Raw genomic sequence first — 22,022 nt, forward strand, 5'->3', positions numbered from 1 at the left:
AAAGAGGGGATTTTTTTCCATTAGAGGCTATGGCACCCCAAACCATGATGGACGCGGGTTTTTGGGTCCGGTACACATTCCGAATGGTCTCAGGGATGCTCGAGGATGACCGAGAGAGGATCCTGTAATTCTGACGGTTAAACTTCTTTGTGGTGACAAAAAGCTTCTCATCACTAAAAATGACTACCACATCAGGATTTCGGGCGTACCAAGCAAGAAGGTCACGAGCTCTTGAGGCTCTCTTTTCCTTCGCGGGTGCAGAGAGAAGCTGTTTTTCTTGGTGCTTGTAGGCCTTCATCTTGAGATCCTTTTTTACTATATTCATTATTGTTGTACGAGACACCTTGTAGTGTTTCGCCATCTCTGTCATGGGCCGGGCCGGATTTCGTCTGATTTTGGCCGCTACCGCCTTAATGAGCTGAAGTGTCCTTGCCGTTCTCTTTCTTCCTTGTCCTGGTTTCATCGATGTCTTGCCCGTCTCGGCAAACACTTTTTTTGTCCTCCAGATAAATTTCCTATTGACATTTAGGTCCTTCATGATGGATTTGTACGATTTTCCCGTGTTGAGAAGGGCGATGACCGCAGAACGCTTACTTTAGGAGTCCATATTAGGACGAAATACTTGTGGTATCTATTTTGTAAAGAAATTGAAGTTGTAGACAACAAACGGAACATATTCCATTATGTTAACACAAAACATCTCAATCACAACTGTTGTGTGCATGAATGCAATTGAATATAGGGGACGCTAAATAAAATCATCCCTGTACATCTCTGATGTCAAGGAGGGGTCTAAAGCGTCTGCCTTCTTCACCTGAACTAACTGGTTCACATTTTTCAAGGAATAAAGGTGAGCATTGTTCGGGTGGAAATTAGTGTGACGTATCTGGGCTCCAGAGGGCTTGTGACTTCCCAAAATTTGGTGTTGAATCATCAGGCGTTTTCGCCGAAAAAACTCGTCTATGTCAATCATCCGCAAACACAGTCTATCGATCCCATCGGATCTTTTGAGACCATGGTCCTTGATTGTACGATTGTACCTGAAAATTAAGGACAGGATCTTTAATGCAAAGTTGAATGCATCGGATTGGTCTTTATTATAGCCTTTACTTTTCGAAGAGTAAACAACATTTTGCACCCTTTTGCGATTTTCAAGCAAACTTCTTTAATCTGGGTCGCTTTTAATATTTTCTTGATTGTCATGACAAGGACTCAGAAAATTAATTATCATATTATCATCATGAAAACGCAATAAATATTGCCATTTCTCATTTACAAAATGGTAATGAAATTGGGTCATCTTCTTTGGGAGGTGAAATAAAGACATAGAATTTCGATACCTTTCAATTCCCAAGTTGTGCGTTGTGGAGCCCTTGGTGTAGCATCTGGCCCATTCTTCAGGTTTTGCCACCGCGCCTTGTGGTCCATAATTATTCTCGAAATAACGCCAACCATCAGTTTTGTGACTCTGTAAAGTTTAAGTTGATTTGTTCCTATCATTCATCATAAGATGATGTATGGCGGTATAAAAGGATTCTAAAGTTGCAAAAAAAGGCCCAAACAAGAAATGGGATTTTTCTACCTTTGACTTTTTTGCTTTGTGTGATTTTAGCTTGATTACAAACTTAAAAACATACGTGAAGGCATTTCAAACCCAATAATTTTAAGAAAATAATGCCATGGAAGTTAGGGGCACACTTAGTTAGCTTGTGCTATACGTACTTAGCTAATACTGAGGTACATAGGAATTAAATTTCCAATTTTCTTGCCTTTTAGCTCGAAAATGCCACGGCTATATTTCAACCCAATACCCTGGCCATTCATTTATAAATATTAGAAAAATTCATAAGCATTTTTTATATAAGCGCAAAACATTTCTATCAAACCTTATGTAACGTACACCCTAATGTGCACGTTGCGGCTGAGACCTATTCTCGTAAACGCGTCCACCGAAATAATCCAAATCAATTATCCAGTCCACGAAATGACGGTTTCTATTTAACAATACAAATTATAAGACAACGGACACAAATGAATAATTACAACATACCGATATTGAATAGGCTCGATGTGGCTTTGGGCCCAGGGAAACTTAATCAAGATGGCGTCCCGAAAAATACTGATGTAACACTAGCCATTTAAGTGATTTTAGCTGAAGGTGACCAGTGACCAGAACCAACCAATAAATATAGCCAAAAAGTGCAGAACAAACCCACACCTTAATAAGGGATTTCAACGACTGAGGTCTGAAGTGTAGTTCAGAGGGTCATTGGGAAAGCACCAGGTATGTACCCACGTGCTTGAGTTTGGCGAAATGAGTTTGGAACTCATCTACTTCCCCAATCAGTTGAAGTTGACAAAGTTTTGTTCGTAGCTCCTGGTCCTGAGGCAACAATTTCTTTCGCCATGCTGTGAGGAGGTGTCAAGAACATGCAACGTGACGTATTTCAAGGTCGGGGGAAGACCTTATCCACGCATTCATAAACGCTGGGTTCATATCAGATACCATCACTTTTGTGTGCTTCATGGCGTCAGGAGCAAGTTCCTTCAAGATCTGAAATGCAGGTACGAGACAAGAGGTCGATTCTCCCTCTGCAATCACTTCCATAATGGGCATTCCCTCCCCTCTCGAATCTGAAAAAAGTGAAAAAGTACATGCCATTTTAACGAATGATAATATTATCAAAGATATTCCCTTACCAGACACCAATATAGAGACAAGCACAAATCGAGACTGATTCGTTCCATGGGTTCCATCGATAAATATTGTTGTGGGATTTTTTCCAAATTCGAGTATCATCTCGTCCGAAGCATACACAATCACAGTATTTTGATCCTCGGTAACAAACTGTTTGTCTTGAACGCTCATGGGAATTGCAAGATTCTTGATTGATTCCTGATTGAGGCCTTGGAAGGAAAACCCTCGAAAATCATTTCGTTCAAGGAATCGGAGAACATTTTGGACGTCCGACTTGTTTTTGTCAATCCCACAGTTCCAGATTGCCGTTCCAGATTTGCTAAATCTTGTCGAGTTACATATTTAAAATAAGGGGTATTGGGGACGTTGCAATAGCGCATGAGTATCGTATCTTTCGTCAAACCTAGGTTTAACAAACAAATTAAATAGTCTTTTGTGACTTTTGATATTCGTAGGAAACGAATTTCTTGGGGATGATCATGAGTACGACAACCTCGAATTCGAAACCGCTGTGCTTGATGATCACAGGACAGGTCAGTTTTCAAAATTTCCATTTCTTGAATAGATTCGTGTGAACAAAGGCACATGTTAAATTTGTTCACCCTAAGGACGGTTTTGCAATTCAATGCTGACACTGGCGTTTTCTGTCGTTTCTTAGCATTGTTCTTTTCGGCGATTGTGGGCAAATCATTGGGCGCAGTTGCTCGGTGTCTACACTTGTAAACAACATGACTTTCAGAACTTGATTTAATGACAAAGATCTTATCAAGCTCTTCTCGAACAACCCATGATTTGGCTTCGGCTAATGAATCAAAAGTTTCATCAACCAACTCGTGATCATGTGATTCTACTCGACAGAAGAATCTTGGACAAGATCCAGATTGAGCGTGACTTTGAAGTAGAAATTTGTTCCCAAGAACTTGTCGGCAACTTCGGCAATGGACGCCTATTTCTGCGAATAAGTGGATCAAAAAATCAGTTCATTTATGTGTTGAATCATTCCATTTGACAATAGAAGACCTGCTAATTTTCAGACCTCATTTAAACGCAATTCAAAGAACTGTGAAATGTTAAAATTGAGTAGACTGTAAACATTTTTTGGCCACATTGATTACCTTTTTTTTCTTTTTTAACGTGTGAAGGTGAGTGAATCTCTTGTTGGCGGAAGATCTGTTCATATTGAACCACAAAATCGAGGGAACAACGTACAAATTCAGTGATTCAGACTTGGACGGGTCTTCGTTGGAGTGTCTTGTTGTTGTTTAAAAAATTGTCGTTATTAAAAAAATCATAAAGATTAAGAGGTGAATCACTAACCTCAAAGGACATATCATTTTTGCCTTGACTAATAGATAGATAGATAGATTTATTTCAGGAACACTTTGATCATGATTAAATAATGTCGGAATTTTATCATTGCGTTAGCATCTTGATACATCAAAAATTTCATGAGCATGTAATTCCTCAGGTTCTGGGTAAGCAAAAGCTTGTTTTCACCAGGACCTGGGCAAATTAACGAAGACATGACATAGATAGTCAATAATGTTACAGAGGCCAAGCTGCAACACGATAACGTGAGTTGGAAGAATTACAAAATCAAATTGAAAGGCTTGTAGGAAATCATATCGGTTTGAAGTTATAAGAAAAGAAGGGACTAAGAAAAAGATACAGAAAGAAGAACATGAAAAACAGAGCAAAGCAAATAATTTCAGTGTTAATTTGTTATGTTTACTAGAAAATGTGAGACGACTTCAGGAATCATTTGTGTTGTTGAACCTTTAGAGTATAGAGTCTCTGTGCAAGCAAGAGATTGAAGCACACACTTTCAGAAGATAACCGACTTTAGTCACCTTTGTTTAATTGAGATCCCTCTGAAGCAGATGTATAAGGGACCCCAATGAGCTTGAAACAACTGCCATCTGTCTTTACCATCACAAGGAATTAGACGCAGATTTGTTAAAAAATGGCATTCTCAGAACTTTTTGGCAACCCTGACCAACGAAGTGATGACAGCTTCGTGTTCGCAGCTTATGTACTAGATTTAAAAACTCTGTGTAACGTCCATATAAGTTCTTGAGATCAACTGCCTCTTGAGAGAGAGAAGTTAGCTTTATTGATATTCGGACATTTAGGCAAGCGCTGGTACCAGCAAACAAACTTGCCTGCCAATGCCAGTGATGCAAAATTTGCGTTTCAAACTGGTTTTTATCGAAGCTGACCTTTCGTCATATAGCAATGCGAAACAAGGGTCAGCTTCTCAAAAACGTGTTTGAAGTCCCAAACTTGCATCACTGACATTGGTACCAGCAAACAAACGAACCTGCCAGAGCTTGCCTAAACCTCCCCATACTATACGGAAAACCGGATGAGACATAGAAAACATGTACAGAAAGCCGAGTGGAACGCCAAGTAAGGGGAACAAGTTAGGCCAAAGACGAGGGTTGAAAATTGTTATGTTATGGACGCGTGGAGAACAGACAGACAATGTACTCTGGTTGAAGCTCTATTGCAAACTGTTTATTGAACGCTAGTTGGGGCATGGCATTAAGGGATCGCATGTACAAGGAGAGCATATATGAGGAACGAGAGAGCATGATGCATAAGCATGGCGTAAGCCTAACCGAGGCTTCTAACCTAGCACTTCTTCGTGGATAAGAGCCATCTTCCTCGGTATCTGACTCGGCGGTAATAGGAGGCTTCATATCTATTTTTACACTTATCTATTTGCACTTGTCTAGCCAATGGCTTGATGAAGATTCTGTTCCTCAAACTCCTCCGTCCGTCATCCATGAGAATAATATAAGAACATCCCGAATCTCTGATCGCTTCAATCGTTCCAAGCTCTTTCCAGGTTTTGAAAACTGGGTGCTGAACACGCACTCTTTGATTAATCTTCAGAAGCGAAAGGTGTTCTGTTCTTCGGTTGAAGTTCACTTTGATGGACTTCTCGGCTCCTCTTCTCATACGAGAAGCAACTCCTTGAGCCATAGGCCCAACGGCCTCGGGTAATGTAGGTAAAAAACCTCTTTACCTTCGCCCGAGAAACAATTGCGATGGTGACAATCCATCCGCTCGGGGAATGTTTCTCCAAGTTGCCAAGGCTCTGTCAAACATCAACGGGTCGCCTCGTCCTTGACACTTGTAATAAAGGTCCTTGATGGCCTTTACTGCCGATTCTGCTAATCCATTGCTTTCAGGATTGTAAGGTGACGACAATTCATGCAAGATAGTATTGTCACAACAGAACTTTCGGAATTCGCTACGAAACGGAGGTCCTCCATCAGTGCGAATTCGCGTTGGGAAACCGAATTGAAGGAATATTCTTAAGAGAATTTTTGTGATTGTTCCCGTAGTCAATGAATCCAACAGATATTGGAATGGCCAGCCCGAATATCTGTCAACTACCACAAAGTAGTGACGTCCAGCAAACTCGAAAAGGTCGGCTGCAATTTGGTCCATGGGTCCCGTAGCTTGATTCTTCTCCTGGAGTGGTTCTCGCTGTTGGGTCGGTCGACGAGCTTAACAAATCTCGCACTGATCAATCATGATTTTGATGTCATTATTGATCCCAGGCCAATAGTATAGTTGTTGGGCGGCTTTCCTCGTATTCGCTATACCAGTGTGTGGCAGGTGAGGGAAACAGAGAATTTCCGTTCGACAACTTTTGGGGATTACCATCCTTTTGTTGTCCAAGATGAGAAGTGATGACTTCCCGAGTAACGAAAGATCGTCCCACACGTTGGCATAAGGACGTGCTGGGTGTGTTGGAACTAACTCCTCGATCTTCAGATCTTGTTTAAAGGCAAGGACCACTTCCTTATAACTTGTGTCCGGCTCTGTGGCGTCAAATATAAATTTGAGGCTCGGGTCATCCACTGCTGTTGTCAGCGGCAAATCCGATGTCATGATCATCTCACCCTCCTCGGGGGCTGAGATCACCGGTGCACGAGACAAAGCATCAGCGATCAGATGGGTTTTACCAGCAACCCATGACACACTGAACGTAAAACTGGACAATTTTTCTCAAAAACGTTAATGTCAATAGTTATGAACGTCGTCCAAAGGCTTATCGAAAATTCCGACCAAGGGGCGGTGATCTGTAATCTCACTGAATTTGATATCACCCAACAAGTAATATCGACACTTTTGAATGGCCCAAGTAATGGCCAGGCATTTTTTTCTTTTTTTTTTAAATATTCTTTTGGGTTTGATATACCTATACAGGAGAATGAGTTCCCCGTAAGTCACAATTGATAAAATATTTGGTCACATAATGCGTTCGAATTTGCCGCTCTAGGGCACCCTTGAACGAAAGGCTGGTCTGGGATGATTGATAAAAAACGATCTAAATGTCGCTTAAAACTTGACAATGGATCACCTAGTAAATAGAATCGTCGAAGTGAGCATGGTAGCAATTTTTTTTTTTTTTTGATGGGTTGAAATTAAATTTGATTTCGCACGTGATGCCTCTTCTGTCACTAACGTTATACTTCATTCCCGGGTTAGGACAAAGTGCATGGAGACATTTAAAAACATAAAGGATTAGGTAGCGTTCGTACCTACGCTGAATACTATATAATTCAGGGGATTGAAGTCTTTCCCAATAGCTTAAGTGGGATTTGCAATTTAGCAAAAAAATTGGATGTATTATCAATACTGTTGATAATGTCTCGACTGGAAGGGAATGGGTGGAATGGCCGTTTGACGAACTTGTTGAGGTGCAAGAAGTCCGTGACTAAACGTACTCCGGCTTTTCCATCTCCTTTGGGCACAAAAAATGCAGGACTAATCCAATCGGTTGGAGCCCCGGAAGAAGGCGATATGATGCCAGAATCCATAAGGTCTTGGATAAGAAGATCCGCCTCTTCCTTCATATTCAGGGGCACTGGTCGTGCAGTAAGTACCCTTCGTGGCATAATTTCCACATTCCGCAGATGTATCTTCATTGGAGGGCCTGTTATATGCCTTTTAGTTAGGTGATCCCTCTAAACATCTTGAAATTCCGAAAATATCGGATTTAAATCCAAATCTTGATGGCGTTGATCCATCTGTGCAGCTAGCGCGTTTGATCCAACTTGCGCTCTTGGGAAATCTCCCGGAATGACATGTAATTTTTGAAGGTCTTGCCATCCCACCAAAACATCTTCGTCCACGTCCGAGCATGCGATTGCTTTCACATAAATCTCTTCGAAGCTCTCAATGGAGAGCTTGAATTCAACGAATGCCTCGCAAGCCAAGGTGGCTCCGGTTAACATAACTTCTCCTTGAATAATGGGCATTTTATGTTTTCTGACCAAAGACCGACTCTTATCTCTTCTCCTCTGTTTGTAGACCCAACCTAGCGAAATCACCTACTCTCTTCTTCTTGTCTGTCCCCAGGGAGTACGTTCCTCCGTGGTTTCCAACTACCACGTGTGTTGTTTACCTGCTCTACAGTTGGTTCTCATTTACACGCGCTGGTTTCTTCCTTTGGCTCTCTTGGCTCTGTCTTCTTCTTCTTCTTCTTCTTCTCCTACTTTTCCATCTTTTATTTTCCTCTCGCTCATTTCTAACGGTCTTTCTCTTGAAACTGAAGGAAGTTTCCAGAATATTTCTCAATATTCTTTGTTCAGGTTTCTAGTATTTTCAATTAGGATCCCTCAAATAGCCTTGCTTTCAATAACCATGGAAGCTTTGTTGAAGGGACTTTCTGAAGGGGCTAGGAACTGTCTTGAGCTGGTTTTGGATGGGAAAACTCCGTCCTCTATCAATAAGCCTTTCATTATGCAAGCTTTAATAGCTTGGGTTGGTCACACCCAGCCACTACTTGACTGTGGGAGGAACCAGTCAAGTGTAGGCAAAAGGGACACAGGCACTGACACTTTTGATTTGATTCAAACGCCCCTTGTAGTCAAAGAGGTCGTAGAGGTCAAAGAGAGCATAGTAGAGAATGCTCTGGAAATTTGCGATGTCCATAAACGACAGAGATGCAAAAAAGCAGGCAAAGGGTGTAAACTGGCTCACCCAGAATGGTGTCCCAAACTTAGAGGGTTTGGCCTTCTCAAATTCAATGAGAAGGGCTGTTCCAAGCAGGGGTGTAGCTTTTTCCACCCATTTATGTGCAGAGAATCTTTGAGGCACAAGGTATGCCTCAATTTCAAATGCACAAAGGCCCATCTCAGGGATCTCTAGGAGGAAGAGACAGCAGTTGTCTCAACCTCATTGTCAAGTCTCTCAACAGACTTACCCCACCCCTTTCCTCTCTCCTTCCCTATTTCCCTCCCCTTGTTCTCCTCCCTCTCCTACAACGTCACCCTAAATTCCTTTAACCTCTCTTCTGCCGAAACTTTGTAGCCCTAAGCCCCCTCTGGTGGACATGAGCCCCACGCATCTTTTAGATCGTATGCTCAGGTGGCGGCCAGAGTTCCTTCTCTCGCATGATCGTGAAGAGTGGTAAAGAGTTAAGTGTTGGAGGAGATGGTTCTTTATTGAAGCTCTAGACCGAAGTGCCGGGCTGCCTGAACAAAAGCTGTACCAGCTGACCGGCAAGCTCAGAACTGTACATGATTAACTGAAGTGAACAAACATGCAATCATCCCAACTCCCTTTTAAGATAAAACATGAGATAAGAGTGTGATGGAAAATGAAACATTCAATCAAAGTGGAGTCGGTCAGGTTTTCGTCGTTCTCGAGGCTTCGTCTCGGCTCATCATTGGTGGGGTTCGTTCCATCCCTAGTTGTTGAAGCGGTCGACTCATCACTAACTGAAAACAAATCAGAAGCATATCGTAAATAACGCAAATTTCTCTCCATGACTTTGCCCGAGGGGAATCGAAGCTGATAGCGCCTTGGAGATCGATTATCCACGATTATGGCCTCCTTATCCCATCGACGGGAGACGGGATTTTGCACGAGGACACGCTCTCCAATTGGGATCCTTTTCCGAATTCGTGTTGAACGGTCGTAGTAAAGTTTACGAGAGGCCTGATCCCGTAATCGTTTGGAATCGGCCTGTTCCGATGAAGCCTGAAATTCGGAACGAAAGGCTCGCCAATGAATGGGCAATCTCGATCGGAGTGGTTGGCCGAATACACGCTGGGCGGGTGACAACCCGTCAGAACGTGGCGTGTTTCGGAGCTCCAACAGACCAGCCGCGAACTCCTCGGACTCGTATTTCCCGCCACATTTGGCCAGAAGGTATTTCAGACTCTTCACGTGCGCCTCAGCGTGTCCGTTTGATTGAGGATAGTGGGGAGAAGAGGATCGCCAAGTCACTCCCCAATGACGGAAAAAGTCCTGAGTAACTAAGGAAGTAAACGGAGTTCCATTGTCCGACCGAAAAACGTTAGGTACGCCCATGGTGCAAAATAGACCTCGAAGTTCACGAATCAAGCTTGACGACGTGGGGGAAGCATTGAATTGGACAATAAAGGGGAACCCGGAAAACCGGTCGGTGTAAACCAAATAATCCTTCCCTCAGTACGAGAAAAAATCGGCCGTCACCATTTCAAAAGGCCGGGTGGGTTGATCCGCCTGTATTAGAGGCTCGGGAATATTGGAGGCTTTGAAATATGCACATTCAGGACAGGTAGCAATCATGTTGGCGATATCAGAATTCAAGCCGGGCCAATACACAATTTGTCTGGCTCGCCTTTTGGTGCGCTCAATTCCCTGGTGACTAACGTGTAATAACGACAAAACATGTTTTATTGCACTAGGAGGGATCACAATGCGTGCACCTCGAAGAACGAGATCGCCTTCGACCGAGAGCTCGTTTGACACCTTCTTGAATAGGACCACATAACCGGATTGATGCTTCAAGATGGTTCGATCCCGGATTGCCATCTTTAGACGGACGAATTCCGGGTCCTCTCGCGCCTGGGCCGCGATGCCATCCAAAATGAGGTCGCAATCCTAGACCTGGATCATCGCCACTGCCAGATTGATGGGTCCCAAATCATCTTCATCGTTCTCATGTCCCACAGGAGACCGGGACAAGGCGTCGGGAATGTAATGTTCCTTGCCGCATTTCCATTCAACCGAGAAATTAAAAGGAGGAAAGGCGTGAGCGATAATTTAATATCCTGGGATTCTCGACCGAGTTAAACATTTGATCATTGAAGATGTTTCTTAAAGGCTTATGATCAGTCAAGACAGTGAAATGCGGGAGACCGGCCAGATAAATCCGACATTTCCGTATTGCCCAATAGATTGCCAAGGCCTCCAACTCAAGAATAGCATATCTCGACTCCGCATCTTTCAAAAAGCGGGATCCACATTGGATCAACCTCCACTTATCTTCGTGTAATTGCATCAAGGCAAACCCTAAACCCTTCAGCTTGGAGGCGTCCGTTTGAAGAACAGTTTTGGCATTTAGCCGGTACATACCCAAGATAGGTGGTGACGTGAGGGTAGACTTGACATTCTCAAAGGCCGTGGTATGCTCGGGCAACCACATAAACGTGTTGGCGGTCTTCAACAAGCCTCGAAGAGGTTCGGATACCAGAGCAATGTCGCTAGAAAACTGACCCAATTGGTTAGCCAAACCAAGAAACGATCTCAAGTCACGGCGATCCGTCGGACTGGGAAACTGACCAATGGCAGAGACTTTCTCCGCATCGGCCTGGATACTGTTCTGCGATATGTGATAACCCACAAAATCAATTCTGTCGGCTCCACCCACAATACTTTTGCTCGCATTGACCGTCATTCCATAACGTGCACACCGTTCAAGGACCTCACAAGCGAGACGAACCAGATCGTGGTAGTGCTCCGCGCCACCGGCCATATCGTCGACGAACTTATGAATTCGAAGGCCAGACATAGCGACATCGCCTCTATAAGAGAACGAATCTCCCGTTGAAATAAAGCCCATAGGCGATCTCAAGAAACGATATTTGCCAAAGGGCGTAATGAAGGTAGTAAATTCTTGCGACTTTTGTTCGAGAGGCATTTGCCAATAGCCTTTCACCAAATCGAATTTCATAAAAGTATTTATCCGTAGGTCTAAAACCTGAAATGGCCTCGGCTGGGGTCTTAATAGGATGGATCGATCGTACAACCTGAGAGTTCAGTCGAGTTAAATCAACGCAGAGACGAAGACTTCCATCGGTTTTCGGGACTATTACCATGGGATGACACCACGGTGTGGGGACATCACCCAACGCCTCAATGATCTTACTCGCCACCATTCCGTCCAAAATTGAACGCACCTTTTCCTCCTGAGGAATGGGGATTTTGTAGGCGGTATTAATGGCAAACGGTGTGGCCCCTTCCTTCAAGGTAATAACCATGGGATCTCCCACAATGGGTCCGCACATAGGTTTGAGATTGGAATCGTCAAAAGCTGATCTGTAAATGGATTTTAATTTAGCCTCGAATTGGAGAAAATCGTTCACAGATGGATTGACTGATAATGTCGATATCCACGCATTCCTTTCACTCAACGGCCAAACTGGGACCGGATCAGCGGTTGGAATATTCATCTCACGGACCGTTGACACCATTGGAGAGGGAAAGTTTGCACCAACAATGCCCAAAGCCCGACATGCGTCCAAACTCAAGTAAGCGTCGTCTAAATCAGAACTGACAACAACGCTGATGCCACGGGCCACGTGGTTTTGACCAATCGATAAATCGGTCTGAAAGGTACCAAAAAGATCGAGAGGGCGTCCATCTACCCCCGAAATGGTAGTGCTTTTAACGCATGTCTGGACTTGAATCAATTGACAAAGATCAGAGTCCCTAAATTGGTTCATTCCAATGATCGTAACNAATTGGTTCATTCCGATGATCGTAACATCGGCTCCTGTGTCTGCACAGAACCGCATTTTAACCGACTTAAGAGATCCTTTGGGAGAAACAAAAACATCAATTCTATTCTTGAGGCGGTTTTGCACATTAGACGCTTTATTTAAGAGAACGCCACTCGCCTTTTTATCCTCTTGGGGACTCTTAGCAGAATAATTCTTACTTTGGCTTTTGCTTCGACAAGCTAGTAACCAATGTCCATTGCGCCCACATCCGTGACAAGACGATCTTGAAGCGGGACATTCCTCACGAGCATGCCACTTTGGATTTCCATAAAATGGACACTTCTCGGATGATCCCCCTTTTTTGAAAGCAGATTTCCCGCCCTTCTTCTTGTAATTGGACTTGGTACCATTCACGGTCTGATCCACAGCGTTCACAGAGTGGGAAAACGCCACAGAACTAAATTCACGGGCTCCTCGACGAGACGTCTCCAATTTCAAAATGAATTTCCGAGCCTCCTCAAAAGATTTTGGATTGCGCTCCATTGTCTTGGCTTTGTCAGAGTCACTTCGCATACCCTGTAATAGGAGCGCGATTAAGAGTCGATTTTCCGTAATGTTAGCGGTGTCTGCATAATCGGCCAACTCTCTAATTGTATTACAAAAAGAAGAATAATCCTGACCCTCTTTTTGTCGAACGCTCAAGAGATCGCGCAGATCCAAATGGATGTTACGTAAACTGCGAAGAAATTCTTCAATGAGATTCAATATTTCGTCAACAGAACGACTCGTGTCAGATTTGATCCCAAGCGAATGGTTAATGGTCCGCAAAAATCCAGAGCTGCAGCACTCCCAAAAGAGTCCAACCTGGATGTCTTGGTCGCGCTCATTAAGATAGATCAACTTAGCGTAATTATTCCAAAGAGGCCTCCAACCTGTGAACATCTTATGATCAGTATCCTCCTGGAGGATAGGAGGTTTTTTAGCATCTATCTTGGGAAGGCTCTGGCGGCTGGGTCCTGACTCACGAACTGGTCGGATTGGTTCAGTTCGGATGATGACGGCCTCCACATCTCTACGAAATCCAACAACTTTTGATTTGGCCTTGAAAAAGGCTTGTACGTGTTCGTCAACGGCTGGATCGGAATCTTTGATATCCGATGCCAAATGGCAATTAACCTGATCTTCGGCGCTCAAAAACTTTTGAAGTCGATTATCCCAATGACCAAGAAATTCCTCGAGTAGTCCTGGATCATCACCCTCAACATAATCTTGAAAGGCGGACTCAGCCACATTCCTGGCACGAGTCAAAGCGGCTTTAAAACCCTTTCGACTGGCCTTCAGAATCTGGACTGCCTCACGGTCAGTCATTTCTCACTGCAAATAAGAAAACGGAGAAAGGAAATGACCCGATAAATCAACACCACGGGAGAACCGGATGGATGGGGCCACACCAAGGACACCAATATCACTGGACAGCAATGAAGAAGAAAAACTCCACGGTACTTAGATCAGGGATGAGCCGAAGACAGTACTATCAGAAATTCGTACGTGCCGACTGCGCCATCGCATGATCGTGAAGAGTGGTAAAGAGTTAAGTGTTGGAGGAGATGGTTCTTTATTGAAGCTCTAGACCGAAGTGCCGGGCTGCCTGAACAAAAGCTGTACCAGCTGACCGGCAAGCTCAGAACTGTACATGATATACTGAAGTGAACAAACATGCAATCATCTTCTCCTCCCCTTTTACCCTCCCTCAAAGATTCTCTTATCCTCAACCTAAGATGAGTTTTGTCAAAAGCAGGATTTTTAAGGTTAGAAGGCCTAGTCAAAGATTTGATAGCTGTAGTCCATCGAGGGCTATCTGCCCATAAAAGGGCTTTATTTGAATGTGCATTGTCTTATTTCCAAAAAAGAGAGCACAAAGATCAAGGTTCTTGAGGAACTAGCTTTAGATAGGCAAGTCTCGTTCATTTCCATGACAGAAACCTGGCTTCGACCAGGGTCTTAGATGAAGAGGTAGCAATGGCTGGTTTCAATTTAGTTCGATGTGATAGAATACGCCCTGACAATCCCATTTTTCCGCATGGGGGCGTATGTCTATATGTTAGAAATGACCTGCACACTAGTCATGTAAAAATGTCTAATGGAGAAGTAGAGGTCTTAGTTTGTCATCTTCGGAGGTCTTGATCTGTCCATTGTGACAATATATAGGACCCCCTTGTTTTCAAGTAGCTCGTTCTTGTCAGCTCTCAAATTCATAGGAAATGAGTTGGACCAGTCAGTTTGCTCAAAGGTTTTCTTTGTAAGGGACTTCAATTTTCCGGCAAGCGTTGTAGAGTGGGAGGCTAGTCCAGATGGGTCTATTCCCATTTCGAAATCGACGTCTCAGTCGTTCGAAAAGCTGGAGGAATTTGCGAATTTGCGCAATCTCTCTCAGCATGTTGGTGTAGCCACCAGAGCGAATGACGTTCTTGACTTGTTTTTTTCCAATGACCCTGATCTGATCCAGCATGTCCATGTGACACCTAGTAATCTGTCAGATCATCATGTTCTCGAGATAGGGTCGACCATTACTCAAAAGCCGGCGTGCTTTATGTAGAGTAAGACCGGCCAAAAAGGTCGGCCTGGCTAAGTTCAAGTTCAAAGATGAACATTGGCCGTTGATTATAGAAAGGTTAGGGGAGCTTGATCTCATTTCAATGCTGAAAAATGAATCGTCCATAGATGTCGCCTTAGACAAATTGATTCTAGTTTTTGAGGACGCCTGTTCCACTCTAGCAATCTCTGAATGTGTTCCACAGGGCGGGGCACACTCTATAATTCCGAAGTATAGGAAGAATTTGTTCAAAAAGAGTTGCAAACTAGCAAAAAGGCTCCAGAGCAATTTGAATCCAGTAGTCGTGGCTAGCCTTCAAAGAAAGTTTGATTTAATCCAAGGTAGAATTAAGGCCTCCATTGAGGAAGATCAGTTGAACAAGGAAGGTAGAGACTATGGCCAACATACTTGGAGATCAGTTCTCTAGTGTGTTTTCAACTCCACTGAGTTTAGGAGCAACAATCCATTGCCCTATTGATGAGTTTGTTGGGACTGGCAAGGCTCGTCAAGTTGAGCATTTCGATGATCTTGTGGTCACAGATCAAGATGCTTTAGAGGCCATCAGGGACTTGAGACTCTCGAGCTCCCCTGGCCCTGATGGGGTGACATCTCAGTTTCTGATGAGATGCTCACAGGTTCTTGCTCCTGTTTTCTCGTACTTGATGCGTTGCATCTTGGACCAGGGCAAGTTCCCCTCTTCTCTGAAAGTAGCTCATGTGGTTCCAATTTTCAAAGGGAGAGATAAGTCACTCCCCAGTAATTATAGGCCGATCTCTCTCACTTCGAATATTGCGAAGGTGTTTGAAAAGATCATGAAGTCCAAACTTGTTGAATTTCTTGATATCCATGAAATCCTTCCTCCTAGACAGCATGGGTTCCGAGCACATTTCAGCACGGCTACCCAACTGATTGAACATATAGAGCGGGTTATTGGGGGACTGGAGAGCCATGAATCAGTCGATGCAGTTTATCTCGACTTTGCCAAGGCCTTTGACAAGGTTGTTCATGGCCTTTTAGTTGACAGGCTCCATGAGATTGGGATCCAAGGCAAGGTTCTCAATTGGCTAAGAAGTTTCATTTGTGTTAGGAAACAATTAGTTAAGGTTGAGGGATCCCTTAGTGACGTACATGATGTTAAGTCAGGTGTCCCTCAGGGCTCCATTTTGGGTCCTCTCCTTTTCATTATCTTCATTGCTCCGCTTCAGAAGCTTGGCAGTAGTAATGTCAGTATCTCTTCTTATGCTGATGATACAAAATTGGTAGTTGGTAGGAATGGTCAGAATTCCGGTTAATGGTCAGAACTCCGGCTGTCTGTTACAGGTCCTAGACCAAATCTACTCCTGGGTTGCTGCGAGTAACATGGCACTGAATGGAATGAAATTCCGCTCAATGACCTTTGGGTCGACGCCATTAGACACTCCACTGTTAGATGATGAAGGTAAGGACATTGAGCAGGTCTCATCCATGAAGGATTTAGGTGTAGTCCTCCAAGATAATGGAAAGTTCGATGAGCATATCCAGTTGAAAGTTGGTAATGCTTTTCAAACATGTGGTTGGATATGTCGCACGTTTAAGTTCAGAGATGGTATCACGATGCTAACTCTGTACAAGTCGATTGTTCAGCCACATCTTGAATATGCCTCTCCCATTTGGGCTCCAATTAGTTCAGCAGGTTTGCAAAAGCTCGAGCAGGTCCAAAGATGTTTTACTAGGAACATTGAAGATATGAGAGAGCTGTCGTATTGGGAGAGGTTAGAAAGGTTTGGATTGTACAGTGCTCAGAGAAGGTACGAAAGGTATCTGATATTGTAAGTTTTCAAAAGCATTCATGAGCTTTGTCCCAACCCAGGATTTAGGGTCAATTGTAGTGACCGTAGAGGCTTAACGTGCGTTTTGAGAGCACCTTCAAGCCCTCGAGAATCCAGGCTAGTTAAAACAATGAAGTCCAACTCTCTTCTTTCTCGGGCTCCTTCATTGTTCAATTTGCTGCCCTCAAATATTCGTAGGGCTTATGTAGGCGTTGATCCAATAGCAGGATTTAAGTCAGACTTGGACAAGTTTTTGACTAAAATTCCGGATCAACCTTATATTCTAGGATTAGCCAGATCAGCCAATTCTAATTCGTCAGTCGATCAAATAATATATATAAGTAAAAGTCAAGTAAAATGAATAATCTTTTCGTCTTGAACTGCTGGGATTCCAATCCCGGTAGCGGTAAGGAAGTCCGCAAAAAAAAAGACTGGCTTGATGTGTCCCTGCTTTCCACACTTGTGGCATTTGGCATTTTTCATTGGGCAATCATCAGCTGTATGCCTTGAACTCCCACATCTGTATCATTTTCAAGTAGATCGTGCTTCAAATTAGTCTTCCCCGAACTTCTCCCCTTCGTCTTTCTTTGAACGGATTGAGACGATAAATTTGCTGCATGGCGTTCTGGTCCCCCCATTGCCTTCAGGGTGCCTTCTTGCAAAAAGTGGATATTTGAAGAGGAATTCTTTTTCCAACAGGGTAATACATCAATCATCACCAAATATCGGGGTATCTTCTTGAATCTGATCATGGATCCTGGCTTCTAACGGAGCATGTATGCATATGCGAAAGTACGCGTGCTGTTCTGAGATCGAGCAACGATCCAAAGAGCTTGAACTGTAGAAAGCCTTGAACTTTATGACCCATGATCTCATTTCAACTGGGGTGTTGTCGCGAGTCAAAACAAAGGGTTTGAGAGCGTCATTAGCTCTGCCCTTTTGAACGGTCTGGCCATCTGGTGGTGGGGCACTAATCAGCGCCGGGGTGGGTGTGCCCGTATTTGATGCCATCGTAGCAAGTAGCTTATGAAGAGTGGTCTGATACAACGAGTTTGCACTTGTAATTCCACCTTCATATGCATCAAACTCTGCAGGTGTCAGTTCCTGCAGCCTTAAGAGAGTCTTCAACACCTTTTCGAAAGCATCCTTTAAATCACCGGAAATACTTTCCAACTCTGCTGCCGCCAGAGACGAAGATTTGTCAACAACAAAATCGCACAATTGTTGACCGTTGTTCACCACACGGGTTAAATGTCCTTTGTATCCTCTCAGGGAGGCATTTAAAGACTTACTTTCCTCGTTGGCTGTCATTATCACTGAACGCGTCTTAACACTTTAGTTTCACTGTAACATTGAATGTTTTTAGTAGCTTACGATTTTCACCACTTTCGCAATCTCAATAGTCGCAGTATCCTGCCGACTGCGCCATGTTATGTTATGGACGCGTGGAGAACAGACAGACGATGTACTCTGGTTGAAGCTCTATTGCAAACTGTTTATTGAACGGTAGTTGGGGCATGGATACAAGGGATCGTATATACAAGGAGAGCATATATGAGGAACGAGAGAGCATGATGCATAAGCATGGCATAAGCCTGATAACCTAAATAAGGAATAACACTACACCAATCAACAATCTGGAACTTAAATTGCCTTAAAGTTCGCAGAAGGTTGAGTTCAAACTCGTTTGGCATTTTTCTGATTCCCCTACAGTGCGTTCGAGCAAATCGTGGACAAATCAGTGCGTAACAAACAGGTGCGACTTGCGCAAGATCAATAAGGAGTAGAACAGCAAAAATTTTATTCGTCATAGAAATTGGCTCATACGACTAGATTTCAAAATGCTCCCCGCCTGCCTCCACCATGGCCGCGATCCTGGGCCTGAAGCTGGCGCAGACCTTGACGACGAAGTCTTCAGACATGTCGGCCCATACCTCATTGACGGAGGCCTTCAGAGATTCCACGCTGTTGTGTGGGGTGCGGCACGCTTTTCTCTCCACATTGCCCTAGATCCCGTAGTCTAAGGGTGAACAGTCTGGGGAGGAAGGCGGCCACATTGCCCACGGCCAGGAGGCGGCTAAATTGTCTTGGCACCACTTCTGAGTCTTCTTGGCCTTGTGGGCGGGGGCGGAGTCCTGCTGCCACACGTAGTTGCCCAGGGGGTATGTGGCATCCAGCCAAGGCTTCACCACCTTCCTCATGACCTTCAGGTACTCCTCCGTGTTGATCTTCAGGCCCTTGGGGAACCAGTAGGGGGGCATGGCCTTCCCGTCGCTCGCCACGACCCCCAGCATCATGGCTCCGGCCGGGTGCTTGGTCCTATTTATATGAGGGACCTCTCCAGGGGTGGTGGCCAACCAGCGGTCATTTTGCGCATTCCTGGCCTGGTCCACGGTCCAAAACTTTTCGTCCGAAAACACACGAACAACGCGCGGATTCTTCTTCATCCAGGCCAACAACTTTTTTCCTTTTATGACCCTGGTGGCCTTTGACGCCGTCGTGATCAGCTGACGATGTCTCCTGACATAACTCTTGAGGCCGAGGTCCTTCACGGCCGCGGAAGCCGTCGTCTTGGAGACGTTGGCGACCTTCCCGAGGTCGGCCAGGGAGATGTCCGGCTTCTTCTCGATTTTGGCCTTGATCTCGGCCAATTTGGTCCCAGTCCGCTTCTTATTGGATCCTCCGGAACCCGTCTTCCTCCCGAGGCTGTCCCCAGCCTCAACGAGGTCCTTGACCTTGTAGATGAAGGACCTGGAGCACTTCTCCTGGGCCATTATGGCTGACACCTTGACGTCGGCCTCCAGAAGAGCAGCAACTCGTTGCCTTCTCGCCTCCATTTCTCGGAACTGAGAAGAATTAGCAACAAAATTCCAAAACAAAGAATGCTTCGTTTTGAATGGTCTAAATGGTCCAATCACGAAACCGCAGAAAAGCGTAAAAGTTTTGGCGTGATATTTAAAAAAAGTCACCCCAATCCAAGATCTGCCGTTTTGAGTCTATCATGAACCTCCTGAAGTCAAACGTGGGGCTATTTGGCAAAAACTAAGGGCAATCAGTCTCTTAGGAACTGATCTAAACTAGCTGCAAATATCATCTCAAACATGTCCTCCTTCACCAAGGACTACACCGTCAACTTCGTGCACACCATCAAAAAGAGGTTGAACTTTGGCAAGGTGTAGTTAATTAACCTGAGGTCGAAGGTGAATGAGACCCACCTCTTTTTAAAGGAAATTCTCTAACCTATTCGTAGATAAAAAGCTTATTTTTGTACTCTTGATAGTTCTTGCGTGCGTCACACATGTTTAAACCAACCTACTTTGTCCACGATTTGCTCGAACGCACTGTACTCAGTGTTATTCGATTTTAACGTTTTGTACATGCATAAACATGATTGTAATCATATCTTAGATTTCACACATATTCTTAATCTGTTAAGACGACATTTCGTTACAATAGACAATTATTAGCTAATTTTACTTAAGATTTAAGGCGCCAAAACGAAAATACAACACTGTTTAAACAAATTAACTGTAGAAACTTCTGCATGTTGCCCTTTCTTGGATGTATTGTCAATGGTCAATCAAGAAGCTAGAGCAAGCATAATGTTTTTGGCTGAGGAAAACTGTTCAACAGATCACAAACAATGACTTGAGAAACAGGATCAACATTCCTTTTCTTGGATAATCCTTCTCCGTGGGATGATAAATCTTGAAAAAGGAACGTGGATGACTGATCTGGAATAGTGTAGTGATACCGGTTGGAGTTGACCAATAACCAATACCAATGTTGATACAAAGGGATTCGACTCGGGCTCGATCTAAGGATTGATGTAGAGCAGTAGGTTTTGGGTAATTCGCCTAAGTCCCGGGAAGGAGTGGAAATATCACAAGTTCTGATGATGATATTTTATTCCGATGAAGTATTGAATATGTACAGGAGTGCACGAACATACAGTCCTCTTAGGTCGGGAGTCCAGTAGTTACTTGTCTTACCCCTATGGTAGACTTTACCAAGAAACCTCTTGATACCTCTTTATGCATTGGGGCAATGACAGACATATGAGTTATATGGCACTAAATCATCGCATTACTGTTATTGTTATGTGACAGGTTGACAGGTTCTCAGATCTGCTTCCAGTCTACTGGCCTTGACATCTTTGCACACTTGGCTTGACATCTTTGCACTCATTAATCTTCGTTGGTGTGATTCGCACTCTTGGCCTTGGACTCTTTACAACGCTTTTGCTTCCACATTATTCTTGGCTCTATACAGGGTGGAAAGAAATTAAGGGCCGCTCTTTGTCGCTTCTGAAAATCCAACCCCCTAACTCAAAGAATGACTTGATCAGATTGAATCTCCAGTTTTTAATAAAAGGGATTATTGAAAAACCTAACACCATACCACGAATGATCCGAATTCACTCCAAAGGAGATTGGTAACCTTCTGATGTTTGCCCACCTAAAGATTGAGTACTGAAAATCCAGATTTCGGCCATTAGCCTGGTCTGTTCTAAAAGGATTTATAGCATTTGCATGAGGATCTCCACTCTCAAATCGTTTGAGGATGATCACTGAAAGGCTCGCCAAACTTTCCTTGTCTTTACCGGCCTTCAGGATGCCCTTAACCTTGGTTCTGACCTTCAGACTGCGCTCACTTGAATTTTCAGACATTGTTTTGACGGCACTTTATCAGAGGGCTACCCATCGCCTCCAGGATATTGATAGACCATTTGTAATATGTCACTAGGGTACTTAACAGTTTCCCTTAAGGAATGCTTGTGGTTTAATGTCAAAAAAATCTTTGAGCATAGAGAAATGTTGTAAAAAACAGCCATGGAGGCCCTTAATTTCTTTACACCCTGTAGTTAACGTTGGGATGAATATTTGCTCTCGTTCTATAATGGTCTATCGCAATTCAGCAATATACGGCTGAATGCTGTTTCACTACAATAGTTCGTAGACAATCTTCAATCCTCGTCCATTCATTTTGCCATATCCGAAGGCAGCAGTATTTGTTAGCTTCTGGTGCAGTTGTTTACTTAGTAGTGGTCAACTTAGCTGAAAAAGAATAAATATTAATGTACAGTCTTAGGCATCGAGTGTCATTATTTCAAGCCAGCAATCAATGGTGGTTTAAAAGCTGGGCTGTAATTGTGAAAATGTTGGCATATTATTAGATTGATTTGCCAA

General features: G+C 43.8%; 2 protein-coding genes across 3 annotated transcripts; both read right to left on the reverse strand.

The window, feature by feature from the left end:
- Positions 1–9,143: 9,143 nt before the first annotated feature.
- On the reverse strand, positions 9,144–13,852 carry LOC131876991 (uncharacterized). Of its 2 annotated transcripts, XR_009372840.1 has the most exons (3): positions 12,651–13,852; positions 11,890–12,028; positions 9,144–11,514 (listed from the first exon to the last, which is right to left on the reverse strand). XR_009372840.1 is itself a non-coding variant. In XM_059222544.1 (2 exons), the coding sequence occupies exons 1-2, from the start codon at positions 13,798–13,800 to the stop codon at positions 11,955–11,957; spliced, it is 1,224 nt and encodes a 407-aa protein (XP_059078527.1). In that variant the 5' UTR covers positions 13,801–13,852; the 3' UTR covers positions 10,364–11,954. The 2 variants fall into 2 exon arrangements, 1 of the variants encoding a protein (XP_059078527.1); XM_059222544.1 differs by having other exon boundaries at positions 10,364–12,028.
- A 4,987-nt stretch (positions 13,853–18,839) lies between these two features.
- LOC131891917 (uncharacterized) lies at positions 18,840–19,607 on the reverse strand. Its single transcript, XM_059241613.1, has one exon. The coding sequence runs from the start codon at positions 19,605–19,607 to the stop codon at positions 18,840–18,842; it is 768 nt and encodes a 255-aa protein (XP_059097596.1).
- Positions 19,608–22,022: the final 2,415 nt, after the last annotated feature.

The sequence above is a fragment of the Tigriopus californicus genome, chromosome 2 (genome assembly GCF_007210705.1).
Source record: "Tigriopus californicus strain San Diego chromosome 2, Tcal_SD_v2.1, whole genome shotgun sequence".
NCBI lineage: Eukaryota > Metazoa > Arthropoda > Copepoda > Harpacticoida > Harpacticidae > Tigriopus > Tigriopus californicus.